The sequence below is a fragment of the Rhea americana genome, unplaced genomic scaffold (genome assembly GCF_003343005.1).
Source record: "Rhea americana isolate MKP2758 unplaced genomic scaffold, rheAme1 scaffold_10, whole genome shotgun sequence".
In the NCBI taxonomy this organism is placed as follows: Eukaryota; Metazoa; Chordata; class Aves; order Rheiformes; family Rheidae; genus Rhea; species Rhea americana.
In genome coordinates this window covers 179,304-199,287 of record NW_028185039.1, presented here as the reverse complement: position 1 = coordinate 199,287, position 19,984 = coordinate 179,304, and the positions used below count along the sequence as shown (strand labels likewise).

At 43.3% G+C, this 19,984-nt stretch overlaps 1 protein-coding gene across 1 annotated transcript in view; it reads left to right on the top strand.

The window, feature by feature from the left end:
- The window catches only part of FOXK1 (forkhead box K1), a 49,143-nt gene that overhangs the window by 21,402 nt on the left and 7,757 nt on the right, over positions 1 to 19,984 (top strand). The window contains exons 2-5 of the mRNA XM_085300832.1: positions 5,292 to 5,489; positions 15,978 to 16,134; positions 17,396 to 17,542; positions 19,300 to 19,493. Of these exons, the coding sequence (XP_085156958.1) occupies positions 5,292 to 5,489; positions 15,978 to 16,134; positions 17,396 to 17,542; positions 19,300 to 19,493 (696 nt within the window). The remainder of the gene's footprint in view (positions 1 to 5,291; positions 5,490 to 15,977; positions 16,135 to 17,395; positions 17,543 to 19,299; positions 19,494 to 19,984) is intronic.

The following is a 19,984-nucleotide window of genomic DNA, read 5'->3' as shown; positions in this document are numbered from 1 at the left end:
GTGTGTTTTTCTAATATGACTTTTAAGAGGGCTTCATGGAGATCCTTGATCAAATTTTAGCTAGTAGTGCCAGTCCTGTTTCATCGCTACATTTGCTGCTATAATTAAAGCTCTGGCTGTCAATGTCTGCTGGATCCAAGGAATTTACTGATTCCAGCAATTATCTGATTCACTCCTAGAGTTGGGCTGCTGTCCATTCCCATGATGTGGCTGCAGGGAAGATTTAGATGTTCTGAGTCAATAGTGTAGTAGCAGTATCTTTCTGTAAGCTTAAAAGAAAAAAGTGGCAGTTCTGGCCAAGGGCTATCATCACGCTGGCAATTTTTTTTCTGAATGAAGCCCCAGCCCTGTGTTACTGTTCTAATTCAAATTGCCCAAAGGGTTATTTTGCACGCAGCGTTGCACAAAACGTTGTTCCTTGCTCAACCTGCAGCTCAGCACCGTTCGTAACACACAAGCTACTAGTGCGTTTGTGTTCGCAACATTCAGGAATAATGAGATTCCAGAAATTACAGCAAGATAGAGTAAACAAAGATGGTTACACTTCATGTGTAACAATCTTACAGCTTACTTTTCTGGTTATTCTCTTTTGCATAATAAACTGGAATGATATTTATATATATGTATATATATTTTTTATTTACCTTGGGTTTTTCTTAATTCATATATCTTCTCCATTTTGTCACTGTGCGTTTCCACAGTGTAAACACAAAAACGCAGCTCTAGCCCTGTTTCCTGCCTCTTTTCAGAGTCTCTTCCCTCGCTCTGCGCAGCGGATCTCGGCAGAAGCCGTGCGGTGCTGAAGAGCCCGCAGGGTGCTCTGACAAAGGAACCAGTGACTGTAATAGCTTCTGTTTCTGTTCAGTCTGGAGCTGTGTTCGGCTAATGAATCTCAGTTTCTTTTGCATGTGTGGGTAAAAGACACTTTGAGGAGGGGGAGCCTATTTCTGCTTTTTATAGAGAATCACGCAGTGTATGGAAATTTCTTGCTGTTTTTTTTTCCCCTTAACCATTTTCCCTGAAGTCTGCTTTTGGGGTGAATTTTTATGTAAAGTCTAGTGTTCCCTAGCGTTTTATTTTCAGACCTTACGTAGATGAAATGTTTGTGGTCACTGTCACTGGTTCACCACATGAAGGATGCTTAATAGCATGGGTGGTGTTGTCAGCGTGAGGAGCTTGTCCAGGAAACTTTTGGGGATTTTTTTTTTTTTTTTTTAATAAGACCAGCAACACTCATGCACATCCCTGTAGCCATGTGTGGCATGTTCATCCTTTCTCCTTGACTTGGTCTCCTGTGTACAGCATGCATACAGCTAGTGCCAAGGAGTCTGTAACTCGTGCATGCAGCAGCCAGCCGCCAACCCGTTCCCTTCTGCCTGCAAGCTTGCACAGCAAGAATTATTTGTATGCGTTTTTTGGAGATGCAGTTTATGGTTATGGAGATGTGGGTTATTTTAACATAGTATTCACACCGCCTTGCAAAGCATCCCAGAGAAACAGGAATCCCTTTTCCACAAGGAACTGAGATGTGTGTTATAACACGTTGTAACTGTGTATGAATACGCTGCTTAGCTTATATGGCCAGTGACTGTGGGACGTACCTGCTTGTAGCCGGTATTGAGTAAAACACAGCAGTTCTGACATTAAAGCAGGTTGCTTCCTGCCTGTAACCTACCAGAACGTTTGCAGACCATAAATGGATCCATCTTTAATCAGCTGGGAGTTTCAGAGGTGCCTAACTGGTGTTTGAAAACACCAGTTATCTTCATTATGCTTACTGTGTCGAGTCTAATGTGTGCTTTCAGATTGATCTTTTTCTCGTGATGGAAGTGTTAAGGAGTAGTAGTAATTGCTAAGCATCTTTAATAGGAATCATACAACATGGATCAAATAATATAGTTTAAACAACTTCAAATATATACAGTAATCTTAAGGAACGCATGCACAGCCCTGCTAGGGCCATCTGTCTTGTTGTACTTACCTTTTATAGCACTGTAATTCTCGTACGTTTAAATCCTGCGCTAATGTGGATTTCCCTTTCACTCCTCTTTGTGCCTCATTCCTCGATGGGACTACCTGATATAATTTGCTTTTATCGTCTTTGGTAGGAAAGAGGTTAATTAAAGGAACAATTAGAAAAGCTCATTAAAACTGCATCTGGTTTCAGTGCAACTGATAATGGAGTTTTCTCTGGCAACTTCAGGGAAGGCTCTGTTTTTTTCTGATTTCTCACTGACCCAGTTGCCCTGCATTAGTGAATGCATGTTGATTTGAAGCTGTCTTGGGCTGTGCTGAGGGTTGTCACCATGTCTGCGTTACCGTAGTGATAGAGGATCAAACAGTAATGTAAACCCCAGGCACCCCCGGCCCCTGAGCGAGCCGAGGAGCTCAGGAGGAATTTGCACTTGGTATTTGGCATTAGGGTAACTTCTTGCATCCCGGGTTTTTTACAATATGAGTGTAGAGGTTTTGTTTAAATAAGCAGCTGCATGCTGTTACGAGCAAGTGTTTCGAAGGCATGGCAGTTGGAAAAAAGCTTAATTTCGGCCAACTCTTTTGATAAATTGCCCCGACTGTGGCTCTGCAGGCAGTATTAACAGTAGAAGCACCAGCATAGAGCAGGCTTCTAAAGTTGTAAAACACACTTGCATGTATTTGTTTTCTGATTTTTTTTGGGGGGGGAGGGGGGACTGGTTCTTCACAAAATGGCCATCTATGTGCTCGCTAGCAAAACACGTTAAGACTGGCTGTGCGTCCTGGGTTCTGCTCCAGCGGACTGAGCAGCCTGTCTTTCTGAAAGCGAAATCACAGCAGCCAACAAATTGTTTGCTTGTGTAGTCAGCCCAGCCCAGCCTCTCTGTTTCTCTTCCCTTGTTCTCGTTTGAGACTGCGGGTAAGTCACGTGGCCGAGTCTGATCACTTTGGGGAGGGCTCTCAAGGAAAAGCAATGCTACACGGGCATTTTCTGCACACACGTTTGCAGGGTTAGGCTAGACTTCGCATTTCAGATTGACTCATGATTTTGGAAAAGTGAAAGTTAGCTTTCGTAAAGATTACCCATGCTCACAGACTGATGGGACAGCGTTGACACTGTTTTGGGTGCAGCTATTGCGCTTTTAGGTGATGTTGCAGCATCAGGAGGTGTAGTAGGATGGAGGATCTAGTGAGCAGGAGGGAGTGGCTGTGTGTAAGGACCTAGCTGCAGCATCGCTCGGAAGCAGTAATATGTAGGAAGTGTTGGTCTTGCATTACTAGATCCTTCTCAAAAGGAAGCCTTAAATGGGGTGGGGTKGGGATCCTTACTGGCACTGAGCTGCAGGAGAATCTCCTGGCCTAGACACTGCTGCAGAACTGCCCTAGGGCTCTGCAGTCAGACCTGGTGAGGTCGTCAGCAGGTTGGTGTTGCATGGCATGGTGTTTAACGAGGGCTAATTTGTCCTTGACTCAGAAATTGAAAAATGCTGGGCAGCTGGCATTACAGTAGAGAATTCCATCACTCAGTGAAAGAAAGCTTAGTTTTTCCCTGGTTAAGGGGTTGAAAAATGACTAAGCTTTGCTCTTACTGTATTGAGCCTTAGTCCATATAATGCTCAAGTGCAAATGTATGTGTTCTGTTTTTCTATAAGCAAATCCGTACAGCAGTACAAAAGCTGAAATCTCAGAGTCATGCTTCAACAATCTTGTTTCAGGTTCATCTAAGTTTTGTGCTTGCTGCTAATAGATGTTGCAAGATGCGAGCACTCCACTGTTTTGAATTGCGCTTGTATCAAGTCTGCAGGGAACCATGTTTGGAAGGGTTGGGTAAACATGATTAGGCTGCATTGCCAGCAATGATGTTCTTATTTAATGCATGAAGAAGTGCAGGTGGCAGGACCTATAAAGTGAATTAAATGCAATGCAAACTCCTGCAGCGCAGAGCAGAGCCGTTGTGATTCCAAGACACTAAATGCTGAGCAAGCTCATTTCAGAGATGAGATGGGAATGAGCTCCCCATGCCTGAATGACAATTTTGCGCTCTTCATGGCAGGTTTCTGAGCATTACCATCCCGCAGAACTAGGTCGTGCTACACCAAGAGCAAGCGCGTACGTATTTAGAGCAGCAATGGCATGTTTCCCTCTGCTTCTATCAATAGCAGCATTGGGATAGGTTAGTCACGAATACCAATTTACAAACCTGTCACCTTATTCTGTTACCTGGCAGGATTCAATAAAACACTGGTTAAAAGAATTGTGTCCTGACTGTGCTGGCTTTTACAGCTCTAGAACAACACTGCTTGATTCCCTTAATTTCCTTCTATAGGCAAGCTTGTGGAAACCAGCATAATTACTGTGCTCTGATGGCCTTTCCCACGGTGAAACCTGGTTTTTATTTCCTGCTTCTTTAACCTTAGTAACAGCAAAACGATCCCTGGAAAGCTTGTATTGATTGCACATTATTGTCTAATTAGAGTGCAATAAGGTAGAGTTGTAGAACACTCACTTTTACAGCTCCATTCCTATTATAGACACTATAAATTAGAAGGCTYTCTGTTCAAATATGGAAAATGTCGGTGCTTATTTCCTGCTGAATGTTCCAGCATCTCTCAAAGGCTACACTTAGATGTGTGATAATTTTTTTTTTTTTTTAAAATAACAATTAGAAAGAAATGTACTTAGGTCTTGAAGGCTTGTCGGGCCCTGTTCTGACCCTGCTAGCTGTAACCCAGGCTGTCTAAAGGGAGGCAGTTCTCAATAAATGTATTTTAATCTGAAACCTGCTAGATGATCCTTTAGCATCATGTGCAGAGATATAAATGGGTATTAGTTACACAGTATGTTCATGCTGGTCTGTAAATAGTGCTGTCTGGTCTACCTGGGGACTGTCTGTTGCTCCGCCTGGCCTTTATATTTCTTTTGCTCCATGTTGCTTGTGGTTTGATACTTTCTACAAATTGTACCTTCCTGAGCCAGTTACTTGCGGTATGCTGGTGGAAGATAAATTCTAGTCTGTGAAATAGCAGGAATCCAAGAGCTTGCCACTGTAGTTCTGCATCTTGCTTAGTTTTTGGTGGAGTACATGGCCATGGGGAAATCGCCTAGTCTACCCAAACCTTGGGTCCCAAATCACTGCGACACCTATGCAGAGATGTGTGAATGTTCAGCAGCTTGGGACTTTGGGCAGAAAGATGCTTTAGATAAAGGTGCACACTCATGCTCTGAATATATTAATGCTACACCTATTACAGAATACATTTTACATGTTTTTGTATAATCCTGTGTGAAACTGAGTTTTCCTTTTCTTTCCTGTACAGGTGCACTTTTCGATTCCCTAGCACAGTTATAAAAATCCAGTTCACATCTTTATACCATAAAGAGGAAGCAAAAGAGGAAGCTTCGTCGCCTCCCCTTCGGCCACTTTACCCTCAAATATCGCCTCTGAAGATCCACATTCCGGAGCCGGATCTCCGGAGCGTGGTCAGTCCCCTCCCGTCCCCCACAGGCACCATCAGGTAAGGTGGTAACGAGCCAAGTTGGTGTTCTTGGGAATCATGTTGTCTTCTTTCTCAATGCTCTCCAACACCAGTCTTTATCGGCCCCATGTCTTTTATCCAGTATATTTGATGAATGAAATGCCCTATTAAAAAAAATAGCTTGTTAAATGCTTGATGTTCAAAATGATAGAAGGCAACTGAAAGAACTTCATTAACAGTGGCCAGAAGTAGGGAACAGGGGTTTAGTTTAAGAGCTCCAATGACAAGGAGAAAAAAAAAAGAGTCTTAAAGATTATGGAATAGCTCCAAAGTATGAAACCATTTTTGGCAATTAATTAGAAATATCTATCAAACACTACCTCTGTGTATAGCGAAAGAAAATATTTGCCTGCTTTCTTATGTTAGGACTGCCTATTTTTATCCCAATAATATTCTGTTGGTGCTGAGTGGTGCTGTTTCCATCTGAAGTTAGGGTCAAGAGGAGCCATCAACGTGTGGTTTTCTGGGAATAGAAGGAAACGGGGGTAGGATGCTGACCATATACTGAGGGGCTGAAGCAGTTTGAATATGTATCTGCGCAAGTATCCTGTTTTGTAGCTGATTTGTGAACAGGCAGTGACTGTCTCAAATATTTTCTTTCTCTCTTTCTCAGCAAAAGAGTTTATGTTACAGAGTTGTAGTAATCTCATATAACGTTAAATATATTGCTTGCAGTATAGTATACTTTACTTGCAAAATATAGTGGAGTTTGTTCATGGGTATAGGACAATGTGACTTGAGTGTTACAGTTTGAACATTGAAGTACCAGCATGCCTGGTAAGAGCCTTTGTTTTGTTTTCTTATCCACAGATTTGTAAAATGGTATAATACACGAGCATCTCCTGGTTGTTAACAGTAATTTAATGAGTAGTTTTGAAATTCATGTGCCTGAGAATGACTTCAGTGTGACCATGAAGGCAGTTTGGTTTTGCATAGATCGAGAAGCACTTGCTTGTTTGGGTTTTCCCCCTGCTCTTGCAGAGCCGCACAGATGTTCAGTGCAGATATTCTAGAAAGAGGGGGCTGGTGGTAGCTGTGGTTTTAGTCCTCTGTTCAGGCACTGCTTTTAGTTTATATTTAACCTTCTCTTTTTAGATGAAGCCTGTTGCTGGGAGGGGAGGGGGATGGTTTCTTTGCCAACATATGGTAGCTAGTTTCCATTCAGTCATCTTGTGCAGAGCAGCAGTGTGGTTTATGTTCCTAGCAGAGGCTGTATCTTCTGACTCTGGCATATGCCTGCAACTGTCATTTGACTCCCCGGGAAGGCTTCTTTTGCATATGGAGAAAGTGGAAATAGGAGTGTTGCATTGTGCTCGGCCCCTAACGGAGATGATTAATGATTGCATCCGTTCGTCTTGAGCAGAAGCAAATCCAGCAGAGCCTTCAGAAAACCTCAAAAGACTTCTGAGGTTTCGCATGCCAGATGCCTTTCRTTTCTGCGCTGCCCTCGCAGAGGAGGGGCCGACACGTTTGTAAACATCCCCATCCCGGCCCTGCGCGGGGTCTYGCGGCGCTCGTATCCTGCCCTCCGTGCCGCAGGAAGCGATCTGGGTGTTTCTGCCCGAGGGTGGGAATGGTCTTTGCGGAGCGTGGAAATACGCGTTCCGGCCCTCTGGCTTTCAGGACAGCTCGGTCGCTTTGCAGGGGCGAGCGAGGCTGGCACTCACGGGAGGGGCTCGGTGCGGGCCCCCGCACCCCCATCGCCTCCCCGAGTTTGGGAGGCGCTTTCATGAGCTCAGCTCTCCTCCTCCTCCCTCTCCCCCCTTCCAGTATTTACTTTCCTAATTTGGTGCGTTTGCCTCGCTCCTCCCTGATTGGCCCATGGAAAATTATTGCAGTTTGGAAATCCTGGGCTGGGTTAAATTTCCTTTTTGGAAAGTGCCTTCTGCTCCCCCCGCTTTTCCTGCCTCCACCCCAGTGTGGGGCGCAGGGGGCTGTACCTGCACCCTGTTCCTGCTCTGCCGCCCTGGTTGCACCGTAGCTTGTTTCCTTGCCTGCTACCCGCTGCAAGCTTCTGCTTTTTGAGGGGGGGGGGGGTTTCCCCCACCACCACCACCCTCCTAGCCTATTTATTTTCCCCTCTGATAAATGCCCTGCCTGGAAAGGGCAATGAGCTTGAGTTAAAGAAAACCAAACCTGCCACCCTCAGCAGCTTCACAAAGCAGGAATCCTGCCTGCTCCTCGGGAGAAATGTTTCCACTGTTTTCTTGGCTGGGTGTTTTATTTCCAGGAGTGGCCTTTTGTGGATGTGTGTTTTCAGTACTGTTGTGTGCAGTTTTAAGAAGAAATGTTTGCCGTTCGCTGGCGGCATGCTCGTGAGAGGCTAACACATGGGCATGGCCTGTTTCTTCCTGCATTGAGTTCAAAATTCCTTTAAAAAAAAAAAAAAAAAAAAGAAGAAGAAGAAAGAAAAAAGTTGGATTTACATGTTCCAAAAGGAAGAGGCTACTGTAGTTATAAGAAAGTTACAGGAGCAGCTGGTCCATTTCGCACATCTGAAGAAGGGCAGAAAGCACCTGGATTCACACACATCTCTATTCAATAAATTCAAGGCATTGAAAAGCTGACTCAAAAACCACGTGTACTTAGGCTAAATTCAAGACATTGAAAAGCTGACTCAAAAACCACGTGTACTTAGGCTAAATTCAGTTTTGTCTGGTAAGAAATATACCCAAGGCTCGCAATAAATTTCAGGATCCATGGGGCTGCTTTTCCATGGGTGGCTTTCAGGTTTGCAACTTGTACTAGGAGCATCATCTTTTCATAACACTCTTATGGGTGACCTTAAATTCCTAGCCTGTGCTGCTCTGAACTTTGCCTGGTTTTGCTGCAAGTCCGTCCTGTCTATGTGAGCGCAATTCGATGTGTATAGTCCTGTCCCAAAATGGGTTGCATTTGGAGCATAAACAGATCCACRGAGTCAGGAGCTCGTTTCTGGTCTCCGAGTTATGCTGAGTTGCAGTTTAGACTTAGGGTATTCAGGTCCTCTGTTTCATCTTGTATTCACTGTTTTCCAAATAATATCTTTTTCCAATAATGCCCCTGAAAGTTGTATGCATGTTTGGAGTTCTTTTTTATGTTGCTGAAAATGAAGCTATTTCTGCATGTATGCTTCCCTATTCTAAATAATAGTAGTAATGTTCTCACTGATAAAAATACTACAGTAAAGAAATATCAAATGCTGCAATACKGAGGTCAGTATCATCATTCACATTTTACAGCTGCTACTTCTGGCTTATCTTTGCACCAGAATGACTGTAGGCTTGAACACTTTGTCTTGTACTTGTTTGTTTTTGCTGCTGAAAGGGCATGGATAGCTAGCTTGTATTTACAGTCTTTATCAGTAAGAAAAATGTCTTTGACATGTAGGAGGAAGAGCCCTTAAAGCCCTCTGAGAAGCACTGTTTGAGAAGTCTGGTGAGGTTCTGTGCTAGTTTAAACCGATGTGTGGTCCCAAATTTATTTTCTAAACAATTGTTAGTGCTTAGTGTGCCTGCCCATGTTTGGTTGGCTGTTGCTAGAATGGTTAATTCCTAGTTTACAGTGAAATTAATGATATGAAAAATGAAAGATCAGCTAGTATCCTTACGTGTTTTTGACTTTATAGGCTTGGTTAGTCAAATGGAATATGCAAGCTGAATTGCCATATCTCTAGAAGCTGTAAAGGTTTTTAACAGCATTTGCTTTTTTTTTTTTTTTTTCTTCCCATGTGTTTTCACAGGGCAAAATCACTGTTGTAACATGCTCCGCGCTCTGATAGCGGATTGTTCAGAGGCCTGTGCTTCAGGAACTGACGCTATCTTGGCTCAGCCACCAGCTTGTTTTGTGGCCTTTAAATTCATTGTCTGTTTTTATGCGTGTATGGTATGTGCCRTAATAACTGCTTCCTAAGAGCATGTAGTAGATAATTTATGTATTGTGCTTTGATTCTCTAAACCGTTGTGGAAGCATATATACATATATATATAGTTCTGTGAGCCCTGTTGTATTCCTTGTGTGCAAATGCTGGATGTGCTATACTTCAGATTTGGCTTGGTTGAAGAAAGAGTGCTTTTTGTTGGGCTCTAGACAGGTTTACAACAGGGTTTCTGATCACTTGGGATTTTATCTGAACTTGTGTGTTTCTTCTGAAGGTGTCGAAGTGAGAAGCTGAGGGAACCCGGAGTTCAATTGCTGCAATCCTTCACTGGAAGGGGATGCATAAATACCACCTCTTCCATCTCATTCAGGCTTTTCTTCTTCCTAAAGCACTTACTAGCTGTTTAACTGAAAAGCCAGTGAAGAGCTCCAAGGCAGACTTTTTGCTGGCTCTTTTGCATTGTCCTGGTTATCCATTACTTCCTGGAGTTGGGCAGAGTGGTCTGCGCGGGTAACTCCCACAGCTGGACAGAACAGTGATTATTTTTAATCACCCTTGTCTCCAAACAAGAAGCCAACGGATGTAATGCATATACATCACGTAAGAAAACCAGCAATCTACAGCAGGCTTGGGAGTTCCTACACCCGTTCATTTCGGATGATGGACCATGTGCTGGAGGAGATGTGCCAAGCTGAGTGCTGGAGGAAAGCTTGCAGATGTCACCAGCTGCGGGAGCACTTCCTCTTCCTTTCACTTCCCCTGCTCTGGGCTGGTGTCAAGTGCTCACTGCATCCACAGGCTGAGCTCACTTCCTTTCTGCCACTGAACCACCAGAGCAGAGACAAGTAGTAAGAATTTGAACTTTTGTGGATAGTTAACTTTCTCTCGCTGTGGCTTGTTTGAGAGCTTGATTTTTCTTCAGCGTTAAGCAGACAGAGTAGCTCTCGGATTTCTCCTTTCACATCAAAATCCAGCTCCATTTGGCAGTCTCACCGCTTGCGATTGTTTCTGAAACTTGTCTGAAACACGCAACRTGCAAGGACTTGTCTGTCTTTGAATCACATTTTTTGGGGCTAGGCTGAGGAAGGAGAGAGTGGCAGAGGGTTTTCACCCATTATTTCTGATTGCTGTATCGTGGAAGTGCTCGTTTCGCAAGCTGAAGTACTTTGACCTGATTCGTGCTTATTGCACGTGAAAAAGATTCCTATATGTCTTTTGGTGCCCTTTGTGCAGGGTCGTGAAATGGAATATGGGAATTGTAGCATTTCTCCGACATGGTCCTGGTGTGCTGGAAAAACCAACCTCCCAGTTTGCATTTGGGGAAGAAACTGGGGAAGATTTTGTTAAGAAATGAGGGTTTTCCCTTTGAACTGAATTGGATCTTAAAAAAAAAAAAAAAGAAAAGAAAAGAAAAGAAAAGAAAAAAGATGCTCAGACAGGAATCTGTATATTGGTAGTATTGCCAAGGTGGTAACTCTTACTGCTGCTGTGTCTTTTGTGCTTGCTTTGCAAATGAGCATTTAGGCATTTTTTGAAGACAGTGAAGGTGCATACCATGTCCTGAACCACAAAACTGGAGGGAAGAGRGGTCTTCTCCTCCTCTTTATCAGTTCAGGTTCCAAGTCAGGCAGACAGCTTTCCTGTGGGATCCGAGATGCTCTTTCCTCTTGTCACAGAGAAGATAGGTACTTTATGGAGTACCTTACGGAGTACTTTATGGAATACCTGGCTTAAATCACACCTCTCTAGCTTGAGCACTACGGATCTTTTTGGCAGAAAAGAATGGAATTAAGTAGTAGGAGCAAGTTTCCTGCATTCGCTTACTGCTGCTCCTGCTGGAGAAACTGGCAGTGGAATTTGGGAGTCTGTTCTGTTCTCAACTTGTTCATATGACCGTAAATCATTTAAACACTTGTTGTTTCACATGTAAAACTCGTTTTATATGCAAGAATTGCTGTATGAGGTCAGGCAACAAATCCATCTAGGCCAGTAWTCTGTCTCAGACAGTGGTATCTTTGGGATGGTATAAGAACATAAGAAATACATAATAATGTTAATTTTTCTTCTGTTTGCCTCCACTGTTCTCTTGAATCAGGAACTTCCTGACCTTCTGTCAGATAAAGCCCYTAATAGATTCCTTGTCCTCCTCCTTTCTCTTTAGTTTGTGTAACAGCTTTTTGCATTCATATAGACTTTTAGCATCAGCCCTGCCTTACAGCATGTAGTTTCACATTTAGTAGAAGTACTTTTGTTTCGGACCTACCCCTTAAGTTTTATTCTGTGTCCAATAGTGCTTGTATTGGAAGGGACTAGCAGCTCAGCACCTTCTCTGTTGCTTGTGTTTTTAAGTTTTGTCACATTGAATCTCAGTTTTCTGCCTTAAACTATCTGTTCCACACATGGAATCTACTCTAATACCTTTGATCATCCCAGTTACCCTAATCTGTACCTTCTCTGGCTCTACTGTATCCATTTTCTGAGATGAGAGGAAACAGAACAGCACACCACATTCTAGATGCGGACGCTCCGTACATACAGTGAYGCATCCTGTTTTAGCTAAAGTAAACCAATTTTTGACATTACAGCAGAAATGCAGTACGTTGTAAATCTTCTCCAATAGCTGATATTTAAAGACTTATTAGTTGCCAGAAAGTGCTGTGACCTTAAGAGGCTAGATTCATGTTGGCAGGAGTTGAAAGTGAATTATGATGCTGCAAGACTTGTTAAACACTTCAACAGCCAGAAATAAGCTCTGCGTTCAAAATGCATTTTACCCGTTGCAAGGATGAATATATTGCAGATGCCACATTCAGTCCTTGTCTTTCTGGCCTTACAACTCGAGAAGGGTTAAGTATTAAATGGAAAATGTATTGCGAAGGATTGATGTGATTCACSCCATGATTGTAATCTGATTCTAAAGTCTGAGTCTCAGGGTGATGTTTGGGGAACTGTGGCTCTGAATCCTTAGTGGTTATCAAAGATCTCTGCAAGACTTGAGGCACACTTGGTGTCACAGCCAAATTCTGAGGTTAAAATTGTGGGTAATTGCAGCTGGTTTGCCTATGTGCTCTGTGTTGTTTTCAGTGAGAGAAAACATTAGCTTCCTCTCTAAAATGCCCTCTTCTGCAACAAATTTCGCCAAGTTTTGCCAAGTTGCCTTTCTTGTAAGCTATAAATGCTTGCATGGACCGTGAGCCTGGACCAGAGCAGTAAGTTATTTGGGTGTCTGAGAGCTGGGTGAAATTGCATGTTTTATCTRTCTGTAGCTTTTATCAGTAAAAGGGTATAGTATTAAAATGGGTCAAGTTATTTCTTCAACTGTTGATGTAATAGTTATATCCAACACATTGTGATCACTGTCCTCACATTTACTGCATTTGTTTTATGGCACWAACAGGTGTTTGTAGGGAAAAAGTCTTTGTTCTGTAATATTTTTAAAGGGGGTGTGAAAACAGGCAAGCTTCCCTGACCAGCCCCTGCACTGGGTGGTGAGGAGAATTCCAGGAACTCCAGGAAATTGATGTCACTGCATTGTGTTTGCTTGTTTTCTTTAAACTGCACCAATGTTTAATTTTAACTTAACCCTCAGAAGGGTATTTTTAGTAAAATTGTTTCTTTACTCCTTCTGTCCCACAAGTTTTTTGGGGGGTTGGGGRGATAAGGGTGGAAAGGGGGCAGCAGATTCTGTCTCCTTGTTTTTTTCCAGCAGTCTTCCCCTCGTCCCTCCTAAGAGCTCTCTGGTGTTAGACTAAGAGCTCTGCATGGAGCACCTGAAAGTTCCTCTTGTTTGTTCTGTATCCATGGCTCTTCATTTGATCATTAATCCAAGCTGAARGGTGGTAGGATCACCTGGGTGGAAGCACTCCATTCTGATAAAAGCAAGCACGTACTGCTCTGGGATTGTTGCCTCATGAGGAGAGGATCAGGTTCTTCAGCGATGTTCCACTGGGAGAGACCAGCTTGTTTTCTAAAATTTAGCAAAAAATCAGGTTGAGGAGGTTTGTCAGCACTCTAATAGAATCACAGCCCTGCAGGGTGTTGCTSTTTTTCTTTTTTTGTTGTTGTTTTTTTGTTTTTTGTTTTAAATAAGAGATCATACTTAAAACATAATCAGCTTCAGAAGCTCGGTWTTGAACAGTAAAAGCTAGGTTGCGTCCTTTACATATCTTGAAGAATCAGCTCAGTGTTTGTGTCTGAGCTGTGCTGGGATGATCTTCAAAGCCAACCTAGTTTTAAAARTTGCAGATACAGCCTGGTGAAGTGGCTGGAGGTACTGGAGAACTTTTCCATATCTTTGTCCTKAGTCTTCGCCTCTGTGTTTGTGGCTTGCTGTCCATGTATATCTGCAAACAATGAAGAACAAAATAGGCGAATTCTGTTTCATCCTATTCCACTCCCTGTCTGTGTGTTACAGTAATTGCTCGGCTGCCAAATACAAAGATAAAAGGAATTACTGTGATTTTGGTTTGTCATTGTTTCATGTATGAAAATGATTTTCACTGGTAATTATCCACACGTTACAAGAAGTGTGTATATGGAGGAGCCATTGAAAAATGACAGAGGCATAATGAAATTCCTACCACATCCCCATGTGAAGAGCGCCTTCTGTTCTTTGGCATGATCCACTTCCTAAGTGGGCCTAAAGTATGGAATAGCTAACTTTGATTCATCTTCCTACACAAACAGGTCTACACATTTTGAAAGACTAGGTGAGAAGCCCCTTTATCTCCTGCAAGGGGATGCTTGTGTGTATGAACTCATCAACATTGCATACTTCAGCCTCCTGGAAGCTTCACCTGCTGCCATGCTTCTGAGCCGTTATTGCCTAGGGCTCTTGGTGGGTATGGGACCATCGGAGGTTGCTGCAAGGGTTGCCTCGGGCCACGTAGCATTTGGCATGGCTCTGAACACGTGCTTGTCTGCATACACAAGTTGGGTGAGTTTGGCCTCCCTACTGGAAGGGTGTGTTGTGGCTGGGTTTCTYGTAGCCCTCACCCTCTCCCCCATGACCAACCCTCCCCCCGCCCCATCACGTAATTCACTTTTCAAAGAAACCAGTCTCAGACCTGCTGAGCTCAGCACTACGGCCGTTTGCAGAGGAGCCGCAGTGAGAAGCAGCACTTCTCGGTTGACAGGGTGGACTGCAGTAGGACACAGTCATTCTTTGCACTGTTAATCTGCTTGTGTGCCGAAGGGATTGCCTGTTGAGCAAAGCAGTGCTGGCTCACTCTCCTTTCTATCCGCATGTGCAGGGGTGTGGGGAGGGAGCTAATTAGACAGTTAGCTTTTGAGGAAGGGATTGTGTTTTTTATTCTCTCATTTATTGTTGTTGTTGTTACAGCATTTAGCACAACACCAAGATGATTGTCAGTTATTGCTTTTATTTGTATCAGGGTCAGCACTGCTGTTGAGTGTTTTACCAGGAAGAGGATTGTTTATGCCAGTTTTACCAAATTCTTGTTCCCAGCTGCAGACTTCAATTTGCATCTTTTCATACATTTTGAATTACTGGTGTTGCTGTGTAAATCTTTAGTGTGTTGTTTGCTTTCGTGTTCACTGTTTCCCTCTCTTATATAGAGGATGTATGTGATCCTGTGGTTTGACTCTGTGTCCCATCTGGCTTTGCACCCCTCAGCGCAGAGCAGCACAGAAGGGAGGAAAACCAAAACATGGAACTTCAGATTCCCAGGCTCGTGCCTCCTCCCCTGTCCTTCCTACCCCGCAGATCAAGGACRTGTGATCCCTAGACAAGTCTTGCTGATTAGTTCTCATCATGTAGCACTCGCCTGTGTGTGCCTGAGTGATGCTGCAAATTACAGCGACCTTTTATTTGTTTGTAGCTTTTTATCAGCTTTAGCGTGGCTTTGCTGCTCTGTAGGTGTTCCTGTGATGCCATCGTGTGGTCATCCTAGAGCTAGATGTGTCTTTTCCCCACGCTAGCCAGGACTGATGGGATGAGCTGCCTCCCGTGTTGTATCGCAGTGATTGGGGCTCCCTCTTGTTAGCTGTGCTTGTGCGCTGGTGAATCAGGGAAATGCCTGGCTCTGGCTGTGTGGCATTAATCTTGGTGTGAAGTTTGGGCTTCTGAAGTCCAGGTTTCCTACTAGGCGGGAAACTTCATGGCAGATGACGACAGTGGGTGTTTTAACTRGGATGCTGTAGGTTGCCTCTATCTGTTAGAGAAATTGAATAAACATTGTCTGTATCATAAGGAGAGTGGTGTTTTGTCAGCTGTAGAACCACAAGTTGTTTTTGTTTTTATTTAGTTAAGTTTCATCCACAATACGGCCTGTGTATTTTCCAGTGAAGTCGCATGTGTAGAGAAGCTGTTTAATGCTTTGGAATTGTGTTGTATTGTGATTGCAGAAGGTGACTGGGAGTCAGAATTTGTAGGAATTCTGCTTTTGATACTTCCTCCCCTTCTGCCTCCCTCTTCAGTCTTTCAGTGTTTTGGATAAGCCACGGGGGCAAAAAAAATCCAGTCCTTACACGTTTCTCCGTGACCTGGAAGTGTAGTGTAACTGCATTTTAGATGTAAGCGTTAAGTGTGCCTTGCTAATAAATAAAGTAATGAATAACTGTAATTTTTTTTTTTTTGTCCTTTGTAGTGTTCCCAACTCTTGCCCGGCCAGTCCACGTGGTGCTGGATCCTCAGGATATCGTTTTGTTCACAACATTACCTCGGATCTGCAGCTGGCAGCAGAATATGCGGCAAAAGCAGCATCAGAACAGCAGGCAGATGCATCTGGCGGGGATAGCCCAAAGGTTCAGAGAAACATTACTTACCCAGCAGTGTTCACTGGGAGGCCTATTAAGACCTTGCAGTTTATTGTTTGTGCTGGTTATAGTTAAATGGGTATAAGAATACTCTGGCTATAGGGGTGCTGTATTTAATATCATTCAGGGTTTTGCAACAGTGCCTTCAAATCAATATCTTTGGTGGCAGGTGATGAATCTGTGCTTGCTTAGCTGCTGAAATGCATTTAAGTCATTCCCTAAAAGGGTTACACTAGAGGAATTTGTCTTGCTTGTTTGATAAATCAGAAGCTATAAAGAAGAGCATGAAAATTCAAAGTCTTATTTTTTCCATTTAATTAATGGTATTTTGCAAAAGGCAGTTGGGGAAAGGGGAAGCAGGGGAAGAAATAGGATCCTCACCATGAGAAATCTGTAGTCTGACTTTAAAATAAAGACCTGTCAAGCAGGCATTAAATGAGGAGAGTAGCAAGTAGAGTTTATATTAAAAAAATAACTGAGTTATAATGATAAAATTTAATTTTGGTGAGCTGATCTTCAGATCAAAGTTGAAAGTCTAGATCCAAAACCACTTGATTTGGGATWGGGTGGAGGAGCACAGTACTAGATGGGTTTTTTGTAGGTTGAATTCTTCCTTGAGACAAGAAGGGCTGTTCTTGATGGAGTAAGAAGAGCTGGGAATGTGAGATCTGGCACATGAGTTAAAGTTCCTAGAGCAAAATAAATCCTGCAGGAGAGGGGAGGGACAAGATCGAGTTTCATATTGAGCTCGTTTCTGGGAGGAGAGCTGGTAGTATACTTCTTGAAGCCTTTCTAACAAAGTTTAGTTGTACCTGGATAGAATTTAAGGCTTTAGTTTCATGAAGGCTGACAATAGTGGATGTACCCTGCAACCTCTAGCTCTGCCTTTCTTCCAGTTGCTTGTCCTGATTCTGCCCCTCTTGCTGGTATAAGCATGTGTGGCAAGCTCAGCAGGGAGTGGAACCCCACAGTGAGGTTGGCCTTTTTGTGTTTTGGGGGCAGGAGATTGAGAGAGACACTTACTTTGCTCTAGTCCTGTTTGCACACAAGTGCTTATGCTGAATTGGGAGATACCAGTGCAGAGCAGGAGGAAAGGGAAGAGGATGGTATTGCTTTTAGCCACCATCCTTATGCTTTCTTAGTGCTTGTGAAATACAGCTGAATGTGCTTTCTTAGTCATTGTTGGTGGTAATATCCAGCATAGGAATTCTGATTTGGTAACTACATTTTTGTGTCTGTGTCCTTCCAGGATGAGTCCAAGCCACCGTACTCCTATGCTCAGCTAATTGTGCAGGCTATATCTTCAGCACAGGATAGACAGTTAACACTAAGTGGGATCTATGCCCACATTACCAAGCATTATCCATATTACAGGACTGCTGACAAAGGCTGGCAGGTGAGTTCTTGAGACTGACAAGCTTTTAAACTACTTTGGCAGGGCTTGTCTTCTGTGAAATATGTTTAATAATGATTTGGGGCACTGGGAATAGAACTTCTTTGACTATTCCCAGGATGAATTTGTTTAACATAACTAGTTTGCTTGTGGGTGATTAGTTCTTGGAAGATTTTTCTCAGGCCGTGTTGACTATTGGKCCCTCTGGTTGTTTTTGAAACCCTGTTATCTCCCTGGCCTGTCTTCTGTTAAGTCTGCAATCATCCCGCTTCGATTTTTGTTTGTTTCTTATTCCTTCTTGTCCTTACTATCAGCAGTTGCTCCCCTGCTCAGAGACTGGAGCCTGAATCTTGCTAGATCTGTCATACTTTGTGTCTCTCTTTGGAGAGATCTGTCCAAACAGAAGATGTCCAGCCTCAAATTGATATCCCTGTTTTTTAATCATAACTCTTTAAATCATCACAGGTGTTTTCTTTCCCCAGCGTGTCAACTGTGTTGCCTAAGTAACAGCTTGCAATGTTAGAGTCTCAAAATGGGAACCTGGGGAACCTCAACTCTCTGCCTTCCTTATGGTATTAAAGGAAGTCTGGCCATTTTCATAGGAGTGCTCAGAGGTAGTTACCACATGCTGTATCAGGCTTAAGTGCTCCCTTGAATGCTGCTTTCAAAATGTCAGAAACCTCAGTTCCACCTGCTCTCCCTACCCCAGCACTACACCTCTGAAATGGGTGTTCTCATTTGGATATAATACACTAATGCAGCTGAAAAGCCACTTGCAGCTGCTGAGTTTATTGTGTACAGCTGGCAGGAGCAGTATGGCTTGGTGCACTTTGAGTACAGTTGGATTAAATACATGCTGCTCCTTGGCTTTTCACTGCAGTTCTAATTAGTTGTGGAATTCACTTCCTGCCTTAACCTGCTCAGCAGAGCCGCGGCGCTTTGCAAACCAGTCACTGCATCCTGCTTCAAAGCCTGCTGCGTTTCAGTGGAGGGAGAAGTTGCTTTTTTTCCCCTACCAGTAACATTGCAAGGATTTACTTGTAAAGAGCTTCTGTTGTCTAAAGCTGATACAAAAGCTCGCCTTTCATTTTGAAAGTGGAAGACGTAATGAGTTTATGCACGCCTGGGCCTTTCCTCTAGCCTAGCAAACAGCACTACACCCAGTCAGAGATGGGCTTTTGCAGTGAAGAGGATGATTAGTCCTGTCAACATCTGCCGAGCCGTACAGTGCAAAGCTGGTGCCACATAAATAATGGATTCTTCTCGGAGATAGCTATCTGAAGGCATGTAGGCTGGCTTGCACTATGATTGCTATGAGGTGCAGTGTCCTTTAGGGCATATTCAGGCACCCCAGCGATCGTTTGGCAGGTAAGCCGTTAGTCCAGAATAAAATCTGTCTTTTCAGTGAGTTCTGACTTGGTTTCCAATTCTTTTTCCCTGCTTCAGCAAAAGATCTTCCTCCGTTTCTTTCCACAGCTTGTGTACTGCACTGCTTGGCCCTGGAGATATGTCTAAGTGATCATACAGGTACCAGGCAAACCCATCTTCCTGCCTGRTTAGCAGAAACTCTGTCTGACTTATTTCTCTAGGTTTTCACTTGCAGTTCCCCTGTGACTTTGGAGCTGTGTAAGTGACTTGCTTCTGTATTTAATGCAGATTCTGCCAGGGGGCATTTTATTCTTTCAGACTGTGTGGTGAAGCCCRTTTGTTATGTGCTTTCTCATGGCAAAATAATCACTTCATTCCTCTGCTTCCTGCAGAATTCCATTCGGCACAACCTCTCCTTGAACCGTTACTTTATTAAAGTCCCACGCTCTCAGGAGGAGCCTGGAAAGGGCTCCTTTTGGCGAATTGACCCTGCCTCCGAAGCCAAACTGGTAGAGCAGGCATTTAGAAAACGAAGGCAAAGAGGAGTGTCCTGCTTCCGAACACCTTTTGGGCCTCTCTCTTCCAGGTAACTTCAGCTGCTTCTAATCTCACTGCCAAATTCATTGCAAAGAAAACAAAACAAAAACCTCTCCCAAAGTACAGTGAGCAAACTTTACTTCTGTTTATAGTTTTGAGTGGTGATATAGTTGGATAGTCTTGAGGCATAATTGGAAAACTGTTCTGTCATCTTAAGCTTTAAAAAAGGTTTTTAAAAAATACACAACCAAATAACAAAAATGCACCAAATAATATATATACTTTGGCATAATTTCAAAGAAGTTCAGAACAGTTATCAGTTATCACTAGGGTAAATGTTTTGGGATGCCAATCTTTAATTTCAGGAAAGCTGGATTTAGATGTGGATGAGATCAGAGGTGGATTTTGTGTGTGTGTGTGTGTGTGTGGTATTTGAGACATTCTCCTATAGGGAGCATCATGTTCATTGTGGCTGTGCGTGTGAAGTGGTGCAGGGGCTCTGCGGCTACTCCTGTCAGTGGTGCAACTATGGAAGAGGAG